This window comes from Lacerta agilis, chromosome 8 (genome assembly GCF_009819535.1).
Source record: "Lacerta agilis isolate rLacAgi1 chromosome 8, rLacAgi1.pri, whole genome shotgun sequence".
In the NCBI taxonomy this organism is placed as follows: Eukaryota; Metazoa; Chordata; class Lepidosauria; order Squamata; family Lacertidae; genus Lacerta; species Lacerta agilis.
Genome location: NC_046319.1, coordinates 63,908,512 through 63,933,021, shown reverse-complemented (window position 1 = coordinate 63,933,021; position 24,510 = coordinate 63,908,512). Strand labels below are relative to the sequence as shown.

The following is a 24,510-nucleotide window of genomic DNA, read 5'->3' as shown; positions in this document are numbered from 1 at the left end:
AAAAGACACAGAGCTCTAGTCCATGAAAACAGGCATACCTATGCTTTTGATGAATAAAAACTAGGCCAAATCACCCCCTGGCAATAATAAAAAGTGGCAAATTAAAACAAATTAAGAACCAGCGGAACCCAAACCTTACAAAATAAAACCTATTTACTTGGCAAGGAAAACGTAGTTAAGATGTTGCCCTGCGGGTCTCCCTAGGAAGAAAAACAAAACTATCTTTCCATTGTCAGCATTTGAAAGTTCCCAGTTCAGTCACTAAGCTTACTATTCTATGGCTGGCAACTGGAACTGGGTGCACATCTGGTCTTGCTGGCTCACAACCATAATATTTCACTAATATGAACTCATACAATAATCTTGAAGATTGACATATATGAATAATCTCTTACAAGATGCTTGATGGGGCTCCAAGTGGTTCAAAGTTCTCTGAATTTGCCTCACTTAAACAGCTTGCTGACAGAATGAGTCCAAAGTTATTTCTGCCATACTACAGCATTAGGTAAGTTAGTAATTAGGAAAATGAATATCCATGCAGCTGTAATTACTTCTGGAAAGTGTAAACCCCACTTAACTCGAAATTACTTTTAGGAATCAGTTATTTCCACACAGTGTCTGCATAGAAAGCCATGGTTAATGGTTTATCATGAACACACAGACCACTCCCATGTTGCTCCTTGCCAGCGCACAGGAGCAACAACTATGACTCTTGGCTTAGTGTTGCATCCAAACCAGGAATCAAGGTTTGTATCGTTAAAACAAACTATCATTAGCAAGTCAAGACAAAACCTTGGCTTCGGACCATGGTTGGTTTGGAGTGAAACAAATCACAATCCCTGGTTTAGATGTAGCACTTGTGATATTTTTGCTCCTGCTAGTTAAGGGGGGGAGGGGGAGAAAGAGAGATCAAAGCAGGAACGATCTGCATATTCATGGTAAACCATTAACTGTGGTTTACTACTATGTGTCAAAATAGCTAATTTGTCAGCTGCAACATTTATACTACTTCAAATGCTTTTCTGGTCACCATTAAAAAAAAAGCCTTGATTTTGTGATTACAACATAATATGGCAGTTCGGTGGACTGTTGTTGCTTTTATTTAACTGGGCCATACTTTTACATGTCCCTGTAAAAGTATGAAAAAACCTTGGTTATAGCTTATGACTGAGAGATCTTACACCACTAATCTGTGCTCAGACTACACAATAAGTCCAAACATGGTTTAACTGCTACACCAAGGAGAGGTGGAACAGTGAGAAGCAAAATGGGTGTGATCCCTGGGAACCAGTGCATTCATGCTAAGCCATAGTTTGGCTTAGCATTATGTACGAATGCAGCCTTGCTGTGTTTAGAAAACACTTTTGTTTCTTCTGCCTACACTGTAGTTTGTTCAAATAGTGTAAATATAGTAAATACATTAATAGTGCAATCCTATAAATGCCTGATCAGAATTTAGTCTTATTGAGTTCAGTTGGAATGACTTCCCTGTTGTTGTTGTTGTTGTTGTTGTTGTTGTTGTTGTTATAAAGAATTTAGCCTCTGCAAATCAGTCATTTAAAACTGCTAAGCATTTACATTTTGATAATAGCACTTTGGCTCTCGATACCAGGCTGTGGTATTACGGTACTGTGTACAGAAACTAGAATGAGGTTACCTGTTTCATTTTCACGTGACTTAAGCAGGATTTAGAAATCAGGTCTAGTGAGGTGAAAGAATAGCCTACTTATCCCTTAAGCTCATCTTTCTTAGCCCACAACATTTTACTCTACATGTAATTGGTACAGTTATGGTTAGGTTTAATATGAAGTACTTTGCCATCATTCTAATTGATTGAAGTGTTACAGAATCCACGCAAATGAGCACAAAGGCCATTCATATTAACTGTTGCGGATCTGCAATTTTGCAAGCCAAGCAATTTTTTTTAGAACATGCAAATGCTTATGCTGCACAACAATAAAAAAATCAAAAATCCAAACACAGCCGTACAGTCTCTGAATGCAATCATGCATTCATAAAACTCATTCTGTCTGACTTAATCAAAAAGACAATGAGGAGACTGGGTAATTAATGATACATTTATCCTTTTATTATGTCAGGAATCAGTGGGAAATAATTCTCTCTTACAGGAAAGCATTAAGTTCTACACAAACTCCTCCAGTGCTTCAAAGATAAACTATTAACTTTTACACTCTGGTTCAGTGTGGGAGGAAAACCCCTTTCTTGGAAATAAATTATTTCTCACATGCAAGAACAAAAGATGTTATTGCTGCACACAGTACTATATACATATATACTATAAGCTCATTAGAGTTGCACATGGAGCTGTTGCATACCTGCCTACAATTCCCGTATTTGTTCAAATGACCAACAAGAACTACCCATGAATATATATGCCTTCTGTCATTGACAAAGGGGCATGGAGAGAATGGAGGTAAAAGGTGCTGTCCTCAGTGTTCATTTCAAGTGCAGGAATCAATCTAAATCCTGTGGACTTCTACATTTTGCCAACAACACCAAGTTCACAGGTAAAGTAAATGGGTCCTATAATTCCTTTATTTGTACTCATTTGTGGCAATGTACATAAATTGATACAAGATTGCCATGAAAAAGACATTTTGGTTAGTCATAATACAGCTATCTTCAACTATAGGTGCTCTCTTCCAGGAGTCTATCTATGGGCTGTGTGTCTCTTGGACATACCAGAATATTCCGTTTAAAGAGTCATCTATGTCTTAACCATAATATTTCCTACTCCATTTGCAACACAATGGGGCATCCAGTTTTAATGCCATCTTTCTGCATTGATTGGATCAAAATCTCCAAGTGACATTAAATTCTACAGCACAGGGTTAACTGGATAAGAATGAACTGTGTAGAATGCCTCCACAAAAGATGTCTCTCCTCCCACTTCAAATGCAGCTTTGCCCTGCAGAGGCATTTCCAAAACAGTTGGAGAGAGATGCTGTCCACGGTACTGATTGTCAAGAAAATCCTTTATGTGTGGAGCATTATGTGGTTTCTGTATATGTTAGCACCTTTCAGTGTTAAAGCTAGCTTGTGCAAACTTCCATCAGTATGAAGTCAGACAAGAAAAGTGGGTATTACCTGTATTTTCAATATGCATTTCAAAGTTTTATTTCTGTTTTCCCAATACAATTCCTTCTTTAATTAAATGCTTTAACATACAATCCTAAGCAGGTCAACTCTCTGTTTTTGCATTCTACTTACCTTGGAGCTCGGGGTATCCCAGATGGCCAGTCCAAAGTAGTCTTCTTCCAAAAGATTGAGGTGATCACATACTTTCTTAAGAAGATCCTGCCCTTTGGCATGTTTCTGCACATGAACACAAATCTGTCATATGTGGGCACTTCTGCTTTGTGCATTCTAATGTTCACACCCACAGGGTCATTGTATACAGTATGTCTACCTTCCATAGGCATTGACTTGAACATCATTAACCCTTAAAATGAACACTGATCACTTTTAGATTGTTTCATTAAGATGGCTCACTTGGATGCAAAGAGAAAAATGATATTTTTGGCAGAAAAGAGACCTCATGCCACTCAGGAAAATATCTAGGAAATTTATTCCATTTTAGGAACATTACTTTAGCAAATGCAGGTTCCCCAAACCGTGGTTACTGTGGTGATGCAAATGCAGGAGTAAAGGAAGCCTTTCCTCCCTAATTAGTCTTGCTTCTGGTTTTGAATGGTTGGTGGGAAGGGAATGAAGCACTAATGAGTATCTCCTGCAAGTGTACACATACTTACTTGCCTTATAAAAGCAAAACAGAATTGAGAACCTAATGGTCCCCTCGTAACATCTGTTCTGTTTGACTAGTCAGCTCTTCTCTTAGAAAGTAGAAGGTCCCCAAACTCCTGTTCATATTTATTTGATATGGTGAAGAAGAAGAAGAAGAGTTTGGATTTGATATCCCGCTTTTCACTACCCGAAGGAGTCTCAAAGCGGCTAACATTCTCCTTTCCCTTCCTCCCCCCACAACAAACACTCTGTGAGGTGAGTGGGGCTGAGAGACTTCAGAGAAGTGTGACTAGCCCAAGGTCACCCAGCAGCTGCATGTGGAGGAGTGGAGACGCGAACCCGGTTCCCCAGATAACGAGTCTACCGCTCTTAACCACTACACCACACTGGCTCTCCAGTGGAAAGTAAGATGCAGATTTGTGGTGAGGGAGTAGTTCAACTTAACCAGATAACAGGCAGGTGAATAAACAGCCTGTTTAATCTAACCAGCAGTTCTCTAGAAGTTTGTACATGTGTGTTTGGCTAAGAGCCAAACCAATAATGTCCCCTGGAGCCCCAAACACATAAATTAGCAAAGCAACATTCTTTGTTTGCCAAAGCTTGAATTTCTATGCTCCGCAGCAAACAGACCCCATTAAAAAATACTCTAAATAGCTGCTTTATACTATCAGAACATTGTCTATTTTGGTTAGGAACAGTTCTCTGGGATTTGAAACTGGGTTCATTTTCTCAAAGACACTGGAGAGTGAACATGGGGCCTTATGCAAGGTTAGCATGTGTTCTACTGCTGAACTATGGCTCCTTACCACATGCAGCAGCATATCCAGTAGCTTCTACATCATTGCAAGAAGCTAAACTCCCTTCTACGCTCTGCACACAGGATGTAGATCTAAAGTTTATAAACACCACACACACGTAAAGCCACTGCTGTATTAGCAGGCAGAAGCTAATCTTATGCAATAGTAATAGTATCATTAGTGTTGTACATGGATGAACTGACCTAATTATACAGGATTATTTAAGGTAACTGTCTTGCTCAAGCGGTCATGAAAACCCAGCCAAGATACGTATCTGCCCTGAGATTTAACTAGGGAACCTGAGATCATCTTATGGAAAAGGAGAGACTGTGATGCATCTTGACACTTGAACCCTTTCAATTTCACTCTGTAAAATTCTATTACTGTTAATAGTAGTAGTAGTAGCAGTAGTCCTGATAATGTCCTCAAATCAAGTGGGCCAAAAGTCCAAACAAAATACTGCTACTATTATTGTCTTCTAGACATTACTAAAGCAATTTATCTTAAAACCGCAAATTGTATTCTTTAAACTATATTAATAAATTCTGATAGTGTTAAAAATAATTTTTATTTTTAATAATAAAAAATAGATAAAGATATGCTTACATCCAGGGAACACTCAAAAATTGTGTCATCCAGCAAAATAATCTTGCAGTGCATGTTGTTTCTGGGCCTTCTGGCTGTTTTCTGAGAAGCTTTTAAGTCTTTGTCTGCTTTCACCTTGGTATTCTCCTTTTTTTCGTCCACCTGCTCCCCCTGTTCTCCTTCTTCCTTAATTTCAAGATCTCTATTTTCTGGATCTTGATCTTGATCTTCTCTCCTATCTTCCTGAGCAGGCTGAAATTAATGGATAAAAGTTAGCACTTTTGAACCAAAACAAAAAAGTGGGTCTATTCTGAGTAGAACATAAATGTCTACAACCCAGAGAGAAAAAATAGGGCATAGCCACAAGGAGAAGCTCAGAAGGTTCTGCTTCCATTTTAGATTAATAGTACTTTAGTCTTTCTGTTTTAGTGGGAGGCAAGCTAGGTACATAAGCCAGTTTTCTCTAACAATATAGGTTATATAGGTAATGTTGTATAAATTTTCTTTTATTAAGCCACTTTGAGATTTTTGATTAAGTGGTATATAAATCTTACAAAATAAATAATTATATAAACTAGAGCCTGCTGAAGTGCTTACCTTAATCTTTTGGAAAGTATTACAATTTGCAATAGATTAAACCTCTTACCAATTACATACTAAAGGTTGTATCTAACCTTAGCCATGTTTAGAGTAGACCCACTGAAATTAACAAACATAACTAACTTGGGTTCATTAATTTCAATGGGTTTACTTCAAGTAGAACTTACCTGGATACAACTCTGAGGCTGCAGTTCTAGTCATATTTACTTACAGTATTAAAGTCACGAGTGTATGAGCAGGCTGCACACGTCAGCATGTTCTTGAATGTCTATTAATCAAGTTAGGCAGACAGAAAACTAGTTTGTGTCATATTTACCTGTGTTTCTGCACTGCTCAATGAGTGAAGATCTAAAGATGGGTCAGTCCTGAGCTCAGGTTCAGGAGCTGCTATTGGGGCTTTCAGCAGAATCTCCTCATTGAGATCGAGGTCTGTATCTTCCTGGCCTCCTTCACCAAGTTCCTTTGTTTCTGCCTCGTTACCTTCTTCCTCAGAGACCTGAGATTTGGGCCTCTTGAGGAATGATGAAAACAGGCGTGACAGGCCCCGACTTTCAGAAGTGCGCTCTTTGTTCTTGCTCTGGTCCTCTCGTGTAGGCGTGTCACCATTGGATGCTTTTAGCTTCTTCTTTGACTGATTATCCCCCTCAGGTGCTTTCTCCAAGAAAGCTTCCTGTGTTCCTGTTTCAGCAGCTACCTCCTCCTCTTTTGGCGGCTGCTGCTTGGGAGTCTCAGCCTCTGCCACTAAACTCTTTTCAGTTGTCATGTTTCTGTTGACAGAAATGTATAAGAAACTTAAGTGAACAAATGCTAATGTGATCACAAAACCACCACAAACTGATCACAAAGCTCCAAAGGTAACAAGGACAATTTATAGGGTGCTCCTGGTGTCTGCTTATGGGAGCTGCAATTATTAATGGGAGCAGCGATTCTTGTTGTTAGAAACTATTTTCACATACAAGTATAGCCTTGCATGCAAGTGCATATTGTTATGCTATACTGTATAAACATCTAGCTAGTTTTGTTACTTCAAGAATGTCTAGAATTATCATTCGCAATTATGATCACAGAAGGAGCACAAAGGCAGATGACCAAATATGCCAAACTGGATGCTAAATTACAATCAACAGCACATAAGCTGTGTGAAATAAATAAATAAATAAAATGTTGTCATCTTAGAAATCAATATTAGAATGCCGGTAATCAGAATTAGCCTACTGCACAGCAGGTATTTGTTGTTGTGGAACTGTTCCTGCCAAATGCTCAGGGACTCAGAGCTCTCAGAGAGCACAAACGAGTATTCACACTACCTCAAACACACTTTCAACTATGCTGCATACCCTCTATGTACCCTCTCCTAAGACAGAACAAATGCAGTTCCACACAGAAGTGAATAACCTTTCTGGTCCAGTAGGCCAGACCCTTAACTGTCCCCATCCTGAAGGACAAATCTGACAGGTGAGTAGGCCTGTCAATCACCTGTTCATCACTATTTCACTGCAAACATTCCCCACAAGTAATTGATGGCACATTACAACCCTATTTAAATTCAAATATTGGTAGACAAGAGTTTTTGAACCTCTTTATACTTTTATCCAAAATGCAGGGGGCATCAGCATGATGCAGGTGCACATGTGCCTGCGGAAGACTTTCCTGGCAACAACAGAGTCATCACACACACACACACACACAACCCAAAATAGGCTTAAAACCAGAATTCTATTGCAGCAAATAGAACAGGACACAGTATGTGCCTAGTTACAGGTTGTGTAAATGGTCCTTTGTAAACTGCTTTGTGGTGTTTTGAAACAAGTGGTACATAAATTTTATGAAACAAACAAATAGAAATAATAAATAAATTAGTTTCTGGGCCTGAAAATGTTGCCAATCTGTACAAATGCATTGTGACTGATCAGAGTAATTTGTTCCCTGGATGTAAACAATATATAGACCCTGGCCTGTCAATCAATAAATTGCTACATTCAAATCTCCCCAGCTACACCCTGGACCCAATTACAAGAGACCATCTATCCTAACCCGCCCAACAACAGAGGGGTGTCTTTCTGGCCCCCACCGCAACACGTGCTCTCCAGGAAAGAGAACACGCTTTGTGCAAATTTTGGTGACCTGTTTGAAAAGTGGCCACCCCTAATTTTTAACTGTAGGCTGACTCAGACATAACCTGGTTCACACATAACACTGATCCAGTAAACTATGCTTTAGCAGATCAAGAGCAAAATGTTTGCTTGCACATTATTTCCTCAGGCCTCTTTCTGCATGCACTCTGATTTAGAAGTTTTCCTAGTTTCTGAAACCATAACACATAATAGAAAAGTCTTGTCAGCTCCTGTTATTTTGTTTACATAGATTTCAACCCTATCCTAAGGAAATCCAGTGAATTTCATAGATTTGAACCCAGACCTCCAAATTCAACAGTATATTAATTCAAAAGCTAGTGTCATGCTCTATAGAATTTCATGCAATAACATTTCTAGAGGTTACAGTAAGTGAAAAGCACACTTTCGTTGCAAAATCATCTATGCCTTTGAGCAATTTGACTTTATCCAGACACACTAAACAGCTGAAATCTGCAATTCTGATTGTGCAAGGCTATCCTTGCATTTCAAGAGAGCAGGGGAAGAGTGCATCTCTGAAGTGAATGTTTTCTGTTAAAGGGCAGTTAGTTCATGTAATCAGTGACACAAAGTTTACCATGGCTGCTGAGAAAGATAAGAGTCACATGTGGATTATAAACACTTATCATTTATATAGTGCATGTTAGATTCCCAGGACTTCCCCCACATTATCTTAGTAATCTTCACAACACGGGCCCCATTGGACTGAGCAGGACTTGCTTCTGAGTAGACAACTAGAGCAGTGTTTTTCAACCACTGTTCCGTGGCACACTAGTGTGCCGCGAGATGTTGCCTGGTGTGCCGTGGGAAAAATTGAAAAATTACTTTATATATAGTCAATATAGGCACAGAGTTAAATTTTTTAACATTTTCTAATGGTGGTGTGCCTCGAGATTTTTTTCATGAAACAAGTGTGCCTTTGCCCAAAAAAGGTTGAAAAACACTGAACTAGAGCACTGTACTGTAAGTTACTGATAACGAAACAAGGGCAAGGCAGCATAAAGCCAGCATGCATTATAGTTTAAATTTAAATGTTTTCATTCAATTTCTATGTAAGAAACACATCTAAGATGGGACATTTCCTCCTAAATTAAATAGAGAAATGTAATTTCAGTACACCAGGCATGTTGAAAATGTTGATTGCGGTTGCCCGGTTGATCGTGGGGGTATCTTAGATCTCTCCCAAAAAATGCTCAACAACTCAGCCCCCCCCCCCAAAAAGCTCAACAGCTCTTGGCAGTGATAATGGGTAGATCACAGCTGGTCTATATCGGGCAGGAGATACAGAAGCATGATAAGCCGCACCAACAGGTTAAAGAACAGTTTTTACCCGTGGGCCGTGAGGCTGCTGAATGGAAGACAGCAACATTGCAGCTGACGTTCGGGGTTGGTGGTCGTACGGACTAAGAGACTGTGGGTGGGGGGGAGGCTCGTTTAATCTCACTGTAAACAAGTGGTACAGTGACAATAAAGTATTTCTATTTCTATTATACTGTGAGTAGATCACAGTCTTTTGGGAGTTGGACCCACCTGCAGTACATGATACCCTTTACCCTGTACAATCCAAACTCATCACTTGATATCATTGAGGGGAGCACTATTAGTGACTCCCCTTTGGGCCAAAATCACAACTTATGTCAATGAAGAGTCGTGTCTTCAGTGTTCTAGAGACAACTTCATGGAACTCCATACCACAGGGAGTTATAAACAGGCACCATTCCTACTGAGTTTCAGACACCTGGTACCCTGGCTTTCTCTGTTAGATGGAGAACGTGAACCCACAGCTCTAGTTCTGCTTCTCAGATGTTTTTCTGTTCTTCTTTTTGAGATTCAATATTCTTGAGGTTTTACATTTTGTAGGTTGAATTTATATTTTACATTTTATTGCTGTAAACTACTTTGAGACCTTTATGGTGAAAAGCAGGGTATAAAATTTTAAAGAAATATAATGCCAGTTTTCTGAAACTGGAAAATCACCATTTGCAGTATTTCACCATATAATAAAAGAGCTTTTCAACTCAAGTGCAAGTTCAGTGTCAATTCTTTACACCAGTAAAAATTATCCAGCCATCCCTGACTACTCTGGTAGCCAATATTCCTTTTCAAATGGTATAAATTTAAAGTCTCCTGACCATACACCTCTGAAGAAAAAGTGCTTGGAAAAATAAATAAGGCTGTTTCTTATTTATAATCACACCAGATAGTGCAATGAGAACTAACACAGGCTGATGAAAGTATATGGACAAACATTTTCCCGCAATCTGCTGCCCTTCTGATATTTTGAGCTACAATTCCCATCAGCCAATGGCCAGGGATGATATCAGTTGTAGTTCAGCCTGGAGAATCCTGCAAATAAACATACCATCATCATACTGGGCTCCCTGCTATTTAGCTTTTGTGATGGAACTCCATCATAACTGTGATCAGGGAAACTCCTTCTCTTGCTAGTTTTAAACAGGCCTTTAAACCTCACTTTTTTATTGAAGCTGTTAAGACTTATTTTACTTGTCATATGTTGGATAAGCTAGATGGCCAATTTGTTGTCTTGCTGGTTTGTATATTTTTAGGATGCTAAATTGATACTTTAAATGTTGTGATAGGTTTTCATGCTTATTTTATGGATTTAATAAAATCATGAAATTGTAGAGTTGGAAAGGTCCCCCAAGGGTAATCTAGTCCAACCCCCTGCAATGCAGGACACTTTTACCCAACGTGAGACTTAAATCCATGACCCCTAGATTAAAAGTCTCATGCTCTGATGACCAAGCAATGTAAGAGGCAGAGCCTGCTTGCTTGAGTGTCTATTTTATTTGTACAGTCGTACCTCGGGTTACGTATGCTCCGGGTTGAGTACTTTTTCAGGTTATGAACTCCGCTAACTCAGAAGCACAGCCGGACGTGTGCGCGATTTGCGCATGCGCAAAGCATTTTTCACGGGTTTTTCCAGGTTTTTCGGGGTTTTTCAGTCTGTACATGCACAGAACGAATTGTTTGGGTTATGTCCTTTTTGGGTTACGTACGTTAACCCAGAACGGATTAAGTACGTAACCCGGGGTACCACTGTATACCACGTTAGGAGGCGACAAGCAGCGTAGAAATATTTTAAATGAAGTGAAATAGCCCTATCATTAGAAAGAATGAGGGGAAACAGGTAGCAGATGCTGGGGGTGAGGGGCAGCATTGGCAGACACAAGGCTGTTCCTCCTGAGCCTCCTGGTTTCCTTCGGCTGGAGGATGTTTGTAGGCTGTGTGGCCTGTCACATATCACTATGCTAGTCTGCTGCCCAAAGGTGTCATACACAATACTACACTGCTGCCAATATTGAAATAAGATTCAGCTGCTATTCTATTCTATCTGAACTTAGAGTGGTAGGGGGACTATCTTGTCCTTTGCCTCTGAAAGCAAAATGTCTTGGACTGGTCCTACCATTCAGCAATGTGAGGACAGAGAGAAACAGAACTATACTTTGGGCTGATTGCCAAAACAACCTGCTTTGTTACCAAATTCTATCCAATCAACTGGGGAAAATACAAACGAAAACATCATGCTTTAGAAATCTTTCCAATCTCCCACTCAGGGCTTTGAAGTGGGGAATGAGGTATTAGTTTATGTGCAACTGCATCCCTAATTGCTATTTCTACAAAGTAAGCAAGACACGCCCTTAAAAAAAACATTTCCAGTTTTAAAAAGTAAACTTGAGACAACAAAGATTGTTGCAGGACTGACTGTTTATACTGGCCTGTTGTATTCACAGGATATACAATTCATAGCTAGGGTTTGCTTAGATAAATGAATGTCTCTAAGTCTTCCTGGGAATAACAATACTTTTTACAGGGAAGCCCTAGTAGCATCAGCCAAATAAGCTTAGCAGGAAAAACAAGAGGATGCAGAGATGGGCACATACAAGCAGTTCCTTTTCCTCTTATCTCCTTTGCTCCTTCATTGTGTTCTCATTCTGTTTTTAGACTCCCTAAGCATGATCAGGATGTAAAACAAAGCATCTTTTAATTTTAAAAACATAATTATTTTTAAAATAATTAACAGGGCACATTTTCTAAATAAACAACGAGATGGAGCCAAACATGCCCTTCTACTCATAGAAAGCTCTTCTGCTTATGGAAAAGTTTTATAGCTAACACTAGTGCCTTGTGTGAGAAAAGGTAAACTAAATCAATTCTGTTTGTGCAATTTTCTGCACAAGCAGAAACATGAGATCTGTTACAGAACCTATTATAGTACACAAATTCTTAAGCATTTGCAAAACAGGCCAGCGGCTATATTCCTTCCGTTCATGGCTTTTTGTATCCAACCCTATAATCTGGCTCCAAAACATTATCACCACTATAAATGTCACACACATACAAAAATCCAACCTCAAAGTCAACCGAGTTCTGTCTAGTTCTGCAATTCAACAGCAACCAATGGGGTACAGTGGGGGCAGAAAAATGAATGATAGGGTATCTTAGGGAAAGTAGCACTAAGCACGCAGAAAATGTGAATAACTTGACACAAAGATCATAGTAGACGGGGGAGGAGTTACCGGTAATCTGCTTTCTAAGTGAAAGGCAGAATGCTGGACAGTTGCTTCTGTAGTGAGAGAATGAATGCAGTTCAGAACCAAATCTCTAAGACGGGTTCTTGGTCATTTTGCTTTACATTGTTTGGTTTGATTTACCATACTCCTTTCTTATATTATTATTCTGTTCACCACTTTTAGAGCCTTTGAGTCATAAATCAGTATACAAATATATCATAATGTAGCATAACATAACATCCTGAATGGGATGTAGTAGTAAAATGGAAAAAGCAAAAAGACTCATTGCATTTTCACATGGAACCATTTGTTATTCAGCAGAGGCTATCAGGTAAGGGACTGTTTATGAGCACCATTGTTTAAAAACTGTGGAAAAATTAAATGCTTTCAGCTTGTTTGTGGCTGAAAATAATTTTAAAAAACATATGTGATATAAATTGTTTATCTGTTGATAACTGTGAGGCACAATCAAGCCAACTTCAGCACTTTTAGGTCTCACTGATTTCAAACAGTGAAGTCACATATTTCACATACTTAACTAAGCCTTCTCTCTAGAACATCATGAAGCAGCAGCTTTAAACAAGATTTAGATTCATACCAACGTTCAATTGTCTGTCCAGCCATGAACTTACTGGAAAGCTACTTTCCGTTTCAGTTCCTCATTTGTAATCTAGCACCTCATAATGTCACTGGAGGATGAGTGGTAGGGCTTGATAATCTCACCTGCTCCTCTTGCCAGCCTCAAGAGGCCAAGAGTCTGAAGCCAGAGCTATAGAAGCAAGCTGTACTCTGAGCTTGGATAACCTATCAGGCACAGAAGCAAAGTAGCTCAGAGCTAAAGGAGGGAGGTGAAAGCTTGCATCAACAACTGAGGGGCACTCCAAGCTCAGGGCACCAGTTGGGTTCAGAGGCAACTCAAGCTTCTCTGCCTGCCTGTACCAGCTCTGAGCTATTGGGGAAGGATTTATTTTCTACCCTCCTCCCAGTTCCAGGGTTAGACCTAGGAAGAGGATGAGTTACTTATTGCTTTGACTTCATTTTGCATATGAGACAAAGGAGAGAATATCAGGAAGAATCTCCTAATTTCTTTTAAATGTTCATACTCTGAGTATATCCAGGTCTTTTCCAAAGTGGTACATTCTTGAGCTACATCCTTGCATTAATACATTATTATTATTATTATTATTATTATTATTATTATTATTAATCAGAGACTGGGGTTATTTGTTAAATCTGTGGATTTAGCTTGGATCTAGGAATCATAGAATTGTAGAATGCTTTTCATTAGTAAAAAAAAATAGTTTCCATATCAATCTGTGAGGAATAATTTTTTACATTTGAAGTACGGTATAACAGTACATTTAAAAGGCATATCCAACTCAGACTGTCACATGTAGCAATAATAAAATTTAAGCCATTTTGTCAACTAATTAGCCAATATGAAACATCAACTGAGGTCAACAATGTCACTACTCCAAGTGCCTTCTGATGAAATTTCACATTCATATACACACTCATTTACACATACAGTCTTGGTTTTTGAACAGCTTAGTTTTCGAACATTTTGGCTTATGAACGCCGCAAACCTAGAAGTGACTGTTCCGGTTTGCGAACTCTTTTTGGAAGCTGAACACCTAACGGTGCTTCCGCGGCTTCCAATTGGCTGCAGGAGCTTCCTGCAGCCAATCAGAAGCCGCACTTTGGTTTCTGAACATTTTAGAAGTCGAACCGACTTCCAGAATGGATTCCGTTCAACTTCCAAGGTACAACTGTATACACTTTAAATAAAAGTCTGCCATATGGTATATTGTTTGAAAGGGGAGAAAAGTCCTAAAATATCTAAAGCACAACTTGTATGTGTTTTATAAAAAGACAAACTCCACCTACTAATGCTTATGGAAGGAGTTTTGTTTGGCTGGTGTTTCGAATTTTATTCTACAATTAAACTGATTTAAAGCTGCTCCCAGGCTTTTGGAGACAGACAAGGTGTATTATTTATTTCCTGCTTCTGGTTTTATTTGTAACTGAAGTCAGTATTTTGTTGTAAGCTCTTCTAATTTTATTGTTTAATCTTGTTTTAGATTGTTTCTTTTTCCAACCTTAGACTTTCAGGACTTTACATTTAGTAAAATAAATAATATAATGTTATTTTCTTTTTATTGTGTGCATCTGGAAAAAATATCATTTTGAAGAGAATATAAATCTGTTAAAAATAAATGAATATTTGCTAGTATTTTTGCTAGCATTGACAGTATGATAGAAAGGGGGGGCACACACACATTCTCAGATACAGTGAAACCATTGACAAAATTGATGGACAGTCTTTTTGGTACAGGATAATTCATAAGTGTGTTGCTGTTGGGTTTTTTTAAGCCACCTCTCTGAAAATGTCTTCAAAAAGTGCACATTTGGCTGTTCAGAGCACATTTCAATTTACAATCAACCAATCTGCAGTATGTAAAATTTAATTTTAGTTAAAATTTAGTTAAAATTATCAGCGAACATAACTTACCTATACAATACAAACTGATATGGATGGTTGCTGCAGCAAAAACCAAAAAAGCAAAAATATTTGTGTCTGATATTTACTGACGGATCATTGTTATGCGTTATATTATTAAAATATAAAAGAAAATGGACTCAAGACATAGGAAAAGAAAGATATACAGATTACACTGTAAATAAAGATTCTTCTCAGGAAACACATAATACACATCCATTTCATGTTGGTGGGAAACATATTGTGTCTCCATTCCAATCTTTCAGCTACCAAGAATAACCCATGATGCTTATGGTAGTACATATACTGAACACTTCTTTTGTTCCCCAATTATGGTAGACTCTGCACAGTATTAGAAACTGAGATACAAAAGCTAGGAGCTAAATGACACCTTAAAACTAGGTTATGGGCACAAGAACGGAATGTCTGTGCACGCTTTTTTATAACAATGCTGTACAAAGGTGAAAATGAATGAACTGCACCTAAATAATATTATGTTCATTTTTCACATGGTCTAGTACTTCCCCTGCCCACCCCCTTAATATCTTCTCTAGTCTTCAGAGAGTGGCTTGAAGTGGGGAAGCAGAAAAAGGTCCTCCTTTCCTTCCACTCTGCAGTTTTAATCTGAAATCTTAGGCCCAGTACTGTGCCCAGAGCTCAGAAACTGCTCATGCTAATGAAATTCCCTGTCGCAAATGAGCCTAGAACTATGGGAGTTTCGAACGCTAACTCTGCAACCAGCCCATGGAGATGCAATACTATTGGGAGGAGTCTCTGGTTTTCCTGTATACCTTAAAGAAGTATATCAAATTTGTGACCTAGTGTGTCACAAATAGATCACTGTCAGCACAGCTGCACACCAGCATGAAAGCTATTTCCTTTGGAATAGGGATAGGCAGAAGACTATGCAACAGTTACGCACATAATGTATACATATGTGTAAAATAAGTGAGGGGCACTGTCTTTTTTACATGTATATCCTTCTTTTCCTACAAGAAGCTTAAGAAAATGTACATTATTCTGGCCCTATGTTTTATCCCCACAACACCATGGGGTAGGTTAGGCTGAGAGAGAGTGATGGCTAAAGGTGAGCTTCATGGCTGAGTAGGGCTATGAACTTGGGCTTCCCCAATCTGCTCAACACTCCACCTATTAAAGGAACAGGAACCTGTGGCCATCCAAATGTCGCTGAACTACAACTCCCATCATCTGTGACCACTGGCCACAGATGGCTGGCTGAGACTGATGGGAGTTGCAAGTTCAGCAACTTTTACAGACTCACAGGTTCCCCACCTCCGCACAAGAGAATAGGTTGCTATTATCTACCTATGATATTTAAATTCTTTCCTCCAGCCAGTTAGCTCAACATGCAACAAGGAACAAATATTTCATTGTGTGATTTTTAAAAACAGCCGGCAATAAGTGTTTATGTATGTTTATGTTCTGTGTTATATTATATTGGATAAAACACTTAAAGCAGTCAAAATCATATTCTCTTGTTTCTGATGTATATGGTGACTTTAATCACCCTAAGAAGCTATTAGCTGTTAAACACTGCCATTATTATCTAACAACCCTTTCAACTGAGTAGTTAAGCATATCTATAATGGAAAAAGTACTTATGATAGCACTCTGTGATCCTGCCAAACCCTGGTCTTGCTGTGGAATGACAAGATGCTGAGTACAACCAATACAATTGCTCTGAAGCACCCTCTCCAATTCAGAAAAAAAATGTTTTTAGCCCTATGGTATACTGGGGATCTGCATTCTATGAAACCAGCAGGAAAACAGGTGACAAAAGTCCTGCTGTGAAGCTGGCTGACCGTGAATTGTTCCTATTTGATGGTGAAAGCAGCAAAAAGGATATATTTTGCTACCTCCATCACATCCTCAATGAATCATCCAGCAGAGCTCTTCAGGTCCATGAATTGTTGACATGTGTATCAGTGGGCAGTGTCCAGGGCACCTCAGAGACCTGCTGCGATTTGCTTGCTAGCCACTCTGAAGACAAATTTGTCTACCTCCATAGCAGACTTGACACCACAATTGACACAGCTCCAATTAAGTAATTCTGCTACCAAGCAGAGTTCAAAATGCATGTACATGCAAGGCCCTATACAGCTTATCAGGTTACTTGAGGGACCACGTTACCCCCTTACATACTCAGTACATTCTGCCAGAGAGTCTCTCCTTGAAGTCCCTAAAATATCAGACACATGCTGTAAAGCAACTTGGAGCAGGGTTTTCAGTGGGGCTGCCTGTGTTTCGAGATATGTTTCGAGATCTGTGTTCAGATGCTCACAATTTGTAGGTCCACTTTTTGGAAACAGTTGAAGAATTTAGGGGGAAATTAGTCCACATTTCAATTAAAAATAATTTCCAAAGTTCATATCAAGAATAAAAACAAGAATATCCAACAAGCAAAATAGGATAGATGGCATTAATGCAGGGAAAATTAGAAGGACCAACAATAATACCTGAAACCAAGACCATTTTTGTTGTCTTGTGGTGTGCAAATTGATGTATTCAGCGATTTAAGTCATTCAGTCCTCAACTCACATTTACATTATCAATGTAATGCCTCAATTCAGAATAGGTTATAATTTACTCAGACTAATCTGTAAATTTCCATGTTCAATTTGAACTTCTGAAGTCTGGTCCCCTTTCTTTCATCAGTCAAACCACACAATCCTCCCCACCTCACCATATAAATGGGCTTATTTTCTCTTTGTTCTTGCCATTAATATTGGATTTCCCTCTTCCTTTTGTCCAGAAATTCTTTTCCAATAGATATCCAGCTGATAAAGATTTCCCCAATGTATCCCTGGTCCCAACCAGCTGCCCAATTAAGCTTCTGTTTCATTTTGTATTAAAAACACTCAACTGGGAAATACTTAATATCCCTGATTCCATTTAGGAGAACCTACAAGGCAGATGTTGCTAGGAAGACAGCAGGGGGGCATATGCTATGAAAACCTGGGCCAGTTTTAAAGCAATCTTTTGATTTCCCTCTTCTCTCTGTTGTGCTAAATACAGGCTTCTTTTAGAACTCTCAGACACAGGACAATCAGTCTGCAATTTTCAGTTTTCATTTTCAAAGGCAGCCTGTATGTGTGTTTACTTAGAAGCAAATCCCACTGTGTCCAGTAAGGTTTACTCCCAAATAACTGTGCAGCCTTATTGCAGCTTAAATGATTCCCAAGATGCTAATTCAAACAGGAAACTTTACATTAAGTAAGAGACAAAACCATCACAACATAGCTAATGTCAAAAACAAAGCAGAAAGGGGGGGAAGGGTTATACAATGGAAACACTGACTGGGCAAGATCCAAAATAGCGTAAGCATGCATCTGTTCACGCTACAGAGCTTCTCCTCTCCCCTGTACCCCCAAAATCTACTTCAGGAGTCAGGGAATTCTCCAGAGCAGAATGGAGGGGTGCAGGGACTAGAGTGGGAAAAAGAGAAACAAAAGGTTTCACTTGTGCAAGCAAATTTCCATTGCAGAAATGAGCAAACATCACTGAATGTCATCCAATATGGCCAAGTTCAGATATCATTTTCCATATTTTGATGGAACTATTAGGAATAATCAGTGTTCCCAGATTTAAGCTACTGTTTCATGTTAAATGTCTTAGGTTTCTTCAACCCACTTCTCAATTAAATTCAGAACAAAACTGACTGATTTTAGCTGATCTTGTTTACCTTCCGTAGGGCAAAACCAGTGTAAAATTCACTTTATTTTACTTCACTCTGTTTTATGATTAGCAACCAAAGAAGGTTGTGATTTGGTCAGAGAAGTGCTGAAGGGGATTCTTTTTTTCTGATCAGAGTCAATCCCCCAACCTGCTTTTCCACCTGCAGAGAAAAAGATTCCATCTTTCTCCCATTGCAATGGAAAAGCAGTTGACAGGCAATTTTGTCTGGAAAAAGCAACCCCCAACCATTTCACTGTTTGTGTGATCTAATTTGTAGCCTCCCAAAAATGTTTTTTTTTTCTGTTAAAGAGTCAGGAAACTTTTATATGATTTAACTTCACAAAATTCACAATAATAAGTCATTTGCTTCATGCCCTCAATGCACTTTTTAAAAAATGCTGTACATCTTGTATGTTGCTAGAGAGGCATAACAAAGTCCATGGTTTGGAAATATCTTTCTCAGAGTTCTACAGAATTCTTCACCAGGCTGTTAGAAATCCAAGATATATAAGCTAGGCACCAAATGGCGCCTTAAATAAATGTTACGTTGCCACAACGGAATGTCTATTTGCCATGGGGTTGAACTAGATAACCCTCAGGGTATCTTCCAATGCTATGATTCTATGATCTCAACTGCATTGCTTGACTGTAACTTGCTCTTACAATAATTCACTTGTCCCACTATGCTGGAAGCAGAAACAAACAGAAATGGAAATAGTATTAAAAATGGACTAAGGCAGAGGTTGTTAAACTATGTGGCGCCCAGAAAACTCCATGTAGTTGCAAATGGACCATCTCCAGTAGCAAAACATACCTGGCACCTGGGGAATTTCAAGCAATGGTCTTGATGTTATGATGAAGAATTATGAAGAATTTGAAAGCTTACTATTTTCTGACATTCTGGTTGGACCTAATAGGTCAGTGTTTTTCAACCACTGTTCCGCGGCACACTAGTGTGCCGCGAGATGTTGCCTGGTGTGCCGTGGGAAAATTACTTTATATATAGTCAATATAGGCACATAGTTAATTTTTTTAACATTTTCTAATGGTGGTGTGCCTCGTGATTTTTTTCATGAAACAAGTGTGCCTTTGCCCAAAAAAGGTTGAAAAACACTGTAATAGGTAATGCCTCACAATGGATTCTGCAATACTTCCTAATCAACACGGCTTCCTTTGGACTCTAAGCAAACAACGCATTAGCCTCCAAACAAGTATTCATCTTCAATTTGCACCCAATAACTTACATCCAGATCCAAAATAATTCTGATTGTTAAAGGCATAATTCCAGACATATTACCTATTAGCTTCAGCATGTAGATGTAGCTTACAGCAGAACCAACAAGACAATTTTGTAAAAAATCCACATTCAGAGTATAAAGGAATAAAAAGCCACACAAATCCGCTTTTCTGCAAACACTGTTGATATCATTGTTAGAGTTAAAACCAGTGATGAAGCCCCTTTAAACAAATCCAGCATAAAAATGCAGCGCGGGACCAAAAAGCTAGCTATGATCATACTCTGTGCTAGCCAGAAAATGCCTGGTTTCTGCTGATGTAATCAAAACCTTCTTAAAGCCACCCCTTCTGTATTTCCTCAAAAGCAAATTAAATCAAATTTATTTGGTACACCATCATAAGAACTAAGGGATCAGAAGCACTTTCATGAAAAACCCACTTTTTAAAAGTAAACAATTACCTGTATACCTGATTAGAATATTAGTGAAGTAGGTATATTTCTTATGTGCTAGGACTAGGTGATTATAGCATAAATGACCATCACAAACCTATCAGTTGTTCATAAGATAAGCAGTAATCAAAGTCTACTGTCCTTGCTCTTTCACATTGTGAACTTAAATAGCAGTAAGGAGCTATCCGGCAAGCTGCATTAAGTAAGGCTGCAATCCTGAAGTGTAAATCCCACCAAACTTAGTAGGTCAAGCTGCAAGACTCACAACCTGATCCTATGTTTACTCAGCAGTAAGTTCAATGGAGTTTGTTCCCAAGTAAACATACATATGATGGCAGCCTTGTTTTTATCAGCTTTTTACTAGATAAGAAATAGAGAAAAGCAGACTTGATGCTACAAGTCCTATGCAATATTTGAACAAAGCTGATTTCAGAAACACATGCCTAGCTTTGGCTCACAATACATCGTGGCTGGGATCCAAACAGCTACCTGAGGTGAACCCTATAAGTTGTCTGCCCAGTAGTTCCCCAGTACTTTTTCTTCTTTCAACACCAGACCTACAATTTTTTCTCCTAAATTTGTATTATCAGATTGTAACAGAGTGTAACAGAGTAACAGAGTATAGCCAAACACTGATTTTAGTTTTATAATTCTGTCATTTTACCAGAGAAAATCACAAGATAGAAAAAAAAGTTAGTATTATCAATACTTTTAACATTTACAGTGCATTTCTATACATGCCTATGTAGAAAGAAGTCCCATTTCATTCAATGGCTCCTACTCCCAGGAAACCTTGTATAGACTTGCAGCCTTACTACAGCAGACTGCAGTCTTCATGTAGCAGAATGATGCAAGAAAACAGGATGTAAAAAAATACACTTGACCTTCGTAACACTGTACATGCAACACACCCATTTCTGGTGAAGCAGCACAGTTACTCGCAGAAGGAGCATGTTACCAATACTGTATAGAGATTTGCTACTGCATAATAAGCAACAGGAGAAATCACTCCCAGAAAGGGACATGGGGCAATATTAGCAGGGAACGGGAATTTCAGTGAACAATTGCATTCACCTTGCTGTCACTTGACTACTAAGGACTATTACTACTACTTTAATTTCTATATACAGAGCAAGATTACACAAATATGGAAAATCTTCACACACTAGGACCTATAGGGATATGACTTTAATGTAGACAGATGGATGAATTGGAATAAAGGTGCCAGAACATACAAAGTTATCCATTGCATTCCTCAGAGGGTTGAAATAAATGTTTTTCCACAATCCCAAATGTATCATGACAGGGGTGTGAAGTCTCAGGCGGGGTGGGGGTGTGAATGCAACCCTCCAGGCTTCTCCATCCAGCCTTCAGGAGCCAGGCTGGAATGTTCCTTAACATATGATAATACTTCTTGTTTGCCTTGATGGAGGTGGGATATATTTGTGTGTGTACAGAAACTTCTAACTTTTGTGTGACTGGATGTAACTTACTACAAAAGGCAAAGAGTTACATCCTACTTTTCCCTCTGGCGAATGTCAGTGCTCCCTGTCAAAGGTTTCCCATGCAAGACTGCAGGCCTTGAGCTGGGAGAGGTTCCTCACTTCTGCATAAGGTTTTTAATATTAGAAATACTTGGAGTCTACATGCTAAAAATCAAAGGATCTAAGTTAATACCAATCATTTCAATGGGTCTACCATGAGTAAAACTTAGAATACTGTATCATGCATCTCTTAAGATGGAATAATAAAAAAGTCATCATAGAATCATAGTACTGTAGAGTTGGAAGGGACTCTGACAGCCATCTAGTCCAACCCCTGCAATGCAGGAATTGCAGCTAAAGAATCCCTGACAGGTGCCCATTCAACCTCTGCTTAAAATCAAAACTTAAAAGCTATACTTATTCTCATTCATTGCTGTAACATATATAAATCAAAATTATTCACTCAAAAATATTGATTCATTCTATTAAAACAAATAAGATAGAAAGCCATGTAGTGAGGTCAATGCAGAATTCTAATCCTCACTGACAGACAGGTACAACAACAAAATCCACAACAGAAGTTGAGATGAGACACCATTCACGGTCATTAATTATTAGAGCAAATCCACATCCTTTATTAAAATACCATTAACCCTAAGATTTTCTGTTTGGGTGAATATTTTGTAAGTCTGCACAGGGTTGCTGCTATGGCAGTACTTGTGCCCGTGTAAATACCTGGCATCCTGTGGCTTGTACTTTGGACTACCACCCTTCTGTAAGGGTTTCACTTGTCCCACTTCTGTTATGACATAGGAAACTTTCACATTCCAACATATTGTCAGGAAAACACACAAGTGAAATAAACTCCCTATTTTCCGCTGCAAGTGATGACAAGCTTAATTGATGCTTTAAGTTAAAACTGTTTCCACAATGGAAACAACTAGATATTGGCAACATGCGTTTTCTGTGAGTTTAACTGTTTGTGCTGCCTCACCAGAAATGAATTCAAACCGGTTTTATATTATTTATCAACCAGCCCTAGATATCATGGTCAATGATACTGAAAGTCAATGAGAAATTGAAGAGAATCAGCAGGGTCACACTCACACTATTTCTCTCCCAACACAGGTCATCAAGCAGGGTGATCACAGTACAGTCCTGAGGTGGTGGGCCAACATAAAATTTACAACTTGCAACACTGCATTCAGTGAGCCTGAGCATATCCAATTTTTGCTTTGCACAGCAGACCTTAGGAAGAGGTTATAAAACACTAAACTAAATAAAAAAGCATAGATTATTTAGAAACAAATTCCATTCCACTCAATGGCACACTGCACAGTAATGTGTTCAGAATGGAAATGCCAGATTCAAGATTACTGCTCTCCTAGTCTGTCATGGTCACTGCGAATGAGGATGCAGAGGAGAAAATTACACACCAGTGAATATACCACAAACCTTTCAGATGATTTGTGTTTTGTGTAACAACATTTTCCTAACCTGCTATATTTTAAGTTTATTTCCTCTGTTTTTATTTCCTCTGCTTTAAGCAGTGAATCATTTCTACTTTGCAAGAAGAGTTAACTCGCAAACCATAAAGAACACTACAGACCTAAATACAGAAAATTAATACTTTGAACACTAATTTCCAAAAGGTAGAATAAGATCTATTTTGCCGAAGCAAAAACACGTGCGACCATATTAGCAGAAATAATATAAGCAAAGAGACAGGAGACCCTATCAGTAAAGCACACAGGGAAAATGTGTGACTGATATAAATGAAACTGATAATATTGAACCATGTAAGACCTGTATCATTAAAAAGAGGCTAAGGAGCAGTGTTAGAAACTGAGATATGAAAGCTAGGAGCTAAATGGCACCTTAAACCTAGGTTATGGGTGCAACAACGAAATGTCAAGGCACGCTTTTTATAACAAGAATACAAAGCTGAAAATGAGTGAACTGCACCTAAAATCTTATGATCATTTTTCACATGGTCTAGTCCTTCCCCTGCCCACCCCACTAATATTCTTAAGAAGTCTCTTCTCCAGTATTCAGAGAGTAGCTGGAAGTGTGGAGGCAGAAAAAAGTCTTTCCTTCCACTCTGCAGTTTTAATCTAAAATCTTAGGTGCAGTACTGCGCCCAGAGCTCAGAAACTGCTCGTGCTAAGGAAATTACCTGTTGCAAAATGCGCCTAGAACAATGGGAGTTTCGAACACTGCTAAGGAGTAAACCCTACATAAATCCGGAGTGGAGTCCCTAAAACGGTTGGATGGCGCCAGTGTTCAAAATTAGCCAGACACATTTTGCACCTGGATTTACTGTGCCATAGGCAGAGTCACTTAAGTGGAAAAACTTTGCTCTTTTACCTCCCCACATTAGCAAAATTTGGCTAAGCAGTGGTGCCACTGCACCATAAATGCCAGTAGTACATCCATGGTAGACTTCCGACTTTCTCTTAAAAACAACTTGCACAGCTGTGATTCCATGCACTAGTAACTGAGCACAGATTATACAACAAAGCAAGAAGGAATTAAACGTATGCTAATGAGCAGCCAATAATTTCTAGGGTAACTCTTTTCCTACTATATCAATAACACAAATATTATCACATGCTCATCATTGGAAAGTTTGGCTGCTGCTTGAGTTAGAAAAACTAAGATGGATCCTACAGCCAAATCATGTATACTTTAAAACCAGTATTTTCTGCTTCTTGTGACACAGGCAACCT

At 38.8% G+C, this 24,510-nt stretch overlaps 1 protein-coding gene across 26 annotated transcripts in view; it reads right to left on the bottom strand.

Annotated features, from left to right (window-relative positions):
- The window catches only part of EPB41 (erythrocyte membrane protein band 4.1), an 86,553-nt gene that overhangs the window by 56,066 nt on the left and 5,977 nt on the right, over positions 1-24,510 (bottom strand). For all 26 annotated transcript variants that reach the window (XM_033157957.1, XM_033157942.1, XM_033157947.1 and 23 more), the window contains exons 2-4: positions 6,064-6,514; positions 5,169-5,399; positions 3,232-3,336 (exon numbers count right to left, since the gene is read on the bottom strand). In XM_033157957.1, the coding sequence (XP_033013848.1) occupies positions 3,232-3,336; positions 5,169-5,399; positions 6,064-6,510 (783 nt within the window). In that variant the 5' untranslated portion in view covers positions 6,511-6,514. The remainder of the gene's footprint in view (positions 1-3,231; positions 3,337-5,168; positions 5,400-6,063; positions 6,515-24,510) is intronic.